The sequence below is a fragment of the Rhincodon typus genome, chromosome 46 (assembly GCF_021869965.1).
Source record: "Rhincodon typus isolate 14 chromosome 46, sRhiTyp1.1, whole genome shotgun sequence".
NCBI lineage: Eukaryota > Metazoa > Chordata > Chondrichthyes > Orectolobiformes > Rhincodontidae > Rhincodon > Rhincodon typus.
Window position 1 is genome coordinate 10,663,833 of NC_063377.1, and position 4,557 is coordinate 10,668,389.

Genomic DNA, 4,557 nt, shown 5'->3' on the forward strand with positions numbered 1-4,557 from the left:
AGAGAGAGAGAGACAGGGATCAGTCCCGGAGTAAACCGGGAGCCCAAAGAGAGAGAGTCCAGGTGTTTGATAGATTCACAGAGATCGACAGCATGGAAACAGTCCCTTTGGTCCAACATGTCCATGACAACCAGATTTATTCTGCACCAACTCGGAGCAATTTGTCTCTTGTCGACCTGTTGACCGTACAGAGCAGAAATCACAGTAGATTCTGCTCTCAGTCACTCAGTGTGAACAGTGTGTTGCCCTGATAGGTTTTGTTTCGCTCTCAGTACTTGCCTCCAGGGAAAGGCAACAGTGTGTACCTGGTCACTCAGGATTTGTAGGTCAGTCTGAATCAGCACCTTGGAGCACTGGTGCTAGTGTGCGAGTGTATGGAACTGCAAAATAAGCCTCTGTTCTTGCACCTTGAAAGCAGTTTGTGAGGTTTCACACAAGCCTGCTAGTTGGTGAATGCTGACGGGTGTTAATGTTTTTTTCCTCACACCCACAACACTCACGAACTGTCTTGGAGAAAACACCAGCATGTGAACAGCTGAGGTTAAGTGTGGATTATATTCAAGATGTTTTGGTGCTTATCATTTTCTTTTGCCCAGGCTTAGTGTAAACAAAACGAAATTTAATTTCTGTCCTCGAACAGGACAGGCTTTTGGATACTGGGTGAAAAGATTTCATAAACTATCAGGGAGCAGACATTCCAACTACCCATCCCCTCTCAGTGAGCAGACAGTATGATCTTTTTACTTCCTAAGTGACTAAAGTGGGTTCCCGATGGTTCTATCAAAGTACTTGTTCTTATTGAGTTCAGGATGATAGATTTCACCAATGTGACTTTTAATTTTGTTTCTCTCATCATCAACTGTTCAATAACAATTTTTCATCTTTGAACAGTGTGTGACAGAGGTTCGTGTTGAAAGCACTTTCCACATGTACACTACCCACCGTGATACAAAACAGCTGGATTTCTGTTCCATGGAATTATCATAACCATGTAGCATTTCTGCCAGCATTTCTCGACACCTCATCCATCTGTGTCATGTTGCTTCACTTCGTCTCGGCGCCTGTTTCTAACTGAAGCATTTCATTCACATACTGCCTCCCCCACCACTCAATACCGATTGGAAATCCCCATCAGACCTGTGGCCAATCTCAAATCCAACACTAGCAAAGTCCCATCGGAAACTCATTCATTACAAAAGGTCAAACTAGGGCTAATTCCCAGCGCCAGCTCACTCGATTTGTTTGCGTACTTACAAAAATTGCCTCATCGATAACAGCACAAGCCTCAATAGATTCAATAGTGCTTGACCTGTCAACAAAAATGTGATCAGTTAAGTGGATGAATTCTTGGAAAACCTCTCAGTTATGATTAGATTACCACATTTGAGAAAAACAGCAAGTTGGAGCATGTTACAACTGAAGATCAAATCACATTTTGATTCTTTGCTCCGCCAGCATCAGCTTTGAACAAAGACAGATAAGGTACAACAAATGCTACCATTTTTCTTTCTTACACTGAAAGTAAGGTCTGCTCGACACTGTGCCCATCATATCCCAGAACAGGTACAGCATAGGGTTAGATACAGAGTAAAGCTGTCTCTAATCTTTTTAAACCAAAAGTGATTTGATTTGATTTATTGTCACATGTACCTAAATACAGTGAAAAGCTTTGTTTGCAATCAGAACAGGCAGACCATAGTAAGCAAGGACATGCAGATCATAGGGTGAAAAAAAAACTCGGACAGAGTAAAGCATACAGGTTATACTGCACAGGATGTGCGCTAGACAAGATCAACATTAACAAGATCAGCATTATTTGAAGTTAGAGAGGTCCATTCATCAGTCTAATAACGGCAGGGAAGAAGCTGTTCTTGAAACTATTGGAGCGTGTGTTCAAGCTTCTGTATCTTCTGCCTGGTGTCAGGATTGTAGGTGAGCATTACCAGGGAGCAAAATAAAGCTACCTGTCACCATCAAACTCTCCCAGGACAGGGACAGCATAGGGTTCGATGCAGAGTAAAGCTCTCTCTACAATGTCTCCATAGAATACTTCAGAACAGTTAAAGCATGTGGGTAGATAAAGCTTCCTCTGCTCTTTTTAATCTGAAAGTAAAGTTCCCTCCCCTCTTTTCAACAGAAAGTATAGCTCCCTCTGGCACTGTTCTCATCAAACACTCCCAGAACAAGTGCAGCAGGGCGTTAGATACAGAATAAAACTGCCTCTACAAATGTTCCCATCAAACACTTCCAGGACACAGTCAGCACAGGGTTAGATACAGAGTAAAGCCTGTTCTTCTGTTTTAAACTGATATATAGAGAATGCTCTACTATCCTCATCAAACGCTCCCAGGACAGGGATATCATGGAGTCAGATACAGAGTAAAGCTTCCTTTACTCTTTTAACTGAAAGTAAAGCTATCTCTACTCTTTTAAACTGATAGGAAAGCTCGATACTGTCCCCATCAAACACTCCCAGGCAGGTACAGCATTTTGTTATGCTCATAATAAGCCTCCCTGTACACTTTTAAACTGAAAATAAAGCTCCCTTGACATTGTCTCCATTAAACATTCCCAGGACAAATACAGCATGGTGTTAGTAACAGAGTAAACCTACCTCTACTCCCTTAAACTGAAAGTAAAGCTGCCTCCACTATGTCCGAATCAAACAATACCAGGATAGGTACAGAATGTGGTTAGATACACAGTAAAGCTCTCTCTACTTTTTAAAACTGAGAGTAAAAGTCTCATTCACTGTCCCTCAAACACTCCCAGGATGGGTACAGCACAGAGCTAAATACAGAGTAAAACTCCCTCTATTCTTTCAAACTGAAAATAAAGCTCTCTCTATTCTTTTAAACTGAACATGAAGCTCCCTTTACACTGTTCCCATCAAATACTTCCAGGACAGATTATGCATGGGGTTAGATACAGCTGAACCAAAACAAACTTTCTACTTTTGTATTCACAACAACAGTAAAATTAAAACTTCAAAATTGACCCCACTGGTTCCTTCCAGACATTTTGAATAACCAAACCCAGACTTTCAGAATAATCAATACCAGACACCAGTTTAACAAAAGGTTTAGCAATTTATTAGCAATGTAACTTCAGTTAAGTAAAATTAATAACAAAACAATCTAATTAATCTATGATTTAAACCTAAAACCCATTCACAAGGCTGATCGTGGGAGGTTAGGCAGAGAGCTGTCAAATCTTCATGCTGTAACATCAACATCCAGACTCCTTTTTTTCCACAGAAAACCCAATTCAAATTTGGACCATTCCCTGACAGATTGATCGTCTCCTGCATGAGATCCTAGTCACTATTAAACATCTGCCATCTGTTTGAGCATAAGGTCAATTCCAGATTCTCTTAAGAGACATAAGGGCTTTTCCAGTTCGCATGTACTGACCTTGTTAATAGCCAACTTCTGCTGTCTGTTTAAACATAATGCTCTTTTCTGGTCCTGAAGCTTTTGATCAGGAAAGGATCTGCAATTAACTTCCAAGACTGGCCTCACAAATAAACAAAAGCTTGTTTGGTCTGTTTTACTTTAAACCCAAGCTGTTATCCATAGTCCATAAGTCATCTTTAGCTCATAGTTCCCAGTGAATATCTTCAAATCAAAATACATAAAAGAATAGTATAATCTGGCCAGTATAATTTATTCATTATTCACCCAATCTGAACAGTATAATATATTCATTATTCACCCAATCTGAACAGCGTGATGTACTCATTATGCACCCAATCTGGACAGTGTAATTTATTCATTATGCACCTAGTCAGGACAGTGTTATATATTCATTATAAACCAAAACTGGACAGCATAAGATATGTTATACACTGGAATTGGACAATCACTTTAAAGATTTGCCCCCTAGTTTTGAACTCCCCCACCCTAAAGAACAGACCCTTGTCATTCACTTTATCTGTGCCCCTTATGATTTTATAAACATCAACAAGATTACCCAAATATCTCCTATGCTCCAGTTAAATCATTCCAGCCTTTCCAGTCTATTTTTACATCTCCAAACCTCCATTCCCAGCAACATCCTGGTAAATCTTTTCTGAATTCTCTCCAGTTTAATATTATCCTTCTTATAACAAGGCGTAACTACACTGTCCTTGTCTTTGTACATAATGAATACATGACAGTGACCAGCCTAGAATAACGAATATATTACAAAATACAGTCCCAGTATATAATACATAAATGTCACTGTCTAGACTGGGTGGATAATAAATAAATCATGGTGAATAATGAAAGGAAAATGAAGAGACAACATGGTCATTTCACACCCTTCCCTCACTCAGTGTCTGGAACGCTTCAACCGGAAGAAGGTTTGTTTCCGGGTCAGCTGGGTTCACTTCCGCCGGACGGATGGGCAATGGCGGCTCCCTTGGAGCTGTTTTGCTGGAGAGGAGACTGGGGCCTGCCCTCTGTGGATACCGAGAGCCTGATGGTCCTGGTGGGTGAGAGTCTGGCGTTAGGAAGTACAGCACCCCCCAACCTCTCTAAACTGGGTGTAGGACCGGGATGAGCCGGTTCCCGG

The 4,557-nt window shown here is 40.9% G+C and overlaps 1 protein-coding gene across 1 annotated transcript in view; it reads left to right on the forward strand.

Annotated features, from left to right (window-relative positions):
• The first annotated feature begins 4,340 nt into the window (after positions 1-4,340).
• Positions 4,341-4,557, forward strand: part of LOC109923309 (metaxin-1-like) — a 12,500-nt gene continuing 12,283 nt past the window's right edge. The window contains exon 1 of the mRNA XM_020523349.2: positions 4,341-4,473. Coding sequence (XP_020378938.1) covers positions 4,393-4,473 — 81 coding nt within the window. The 5' untranslated portion in view covers positions 4,341-4,392. The remainder of the gene's footprint in view (positions 4,474-4,557) is intronic.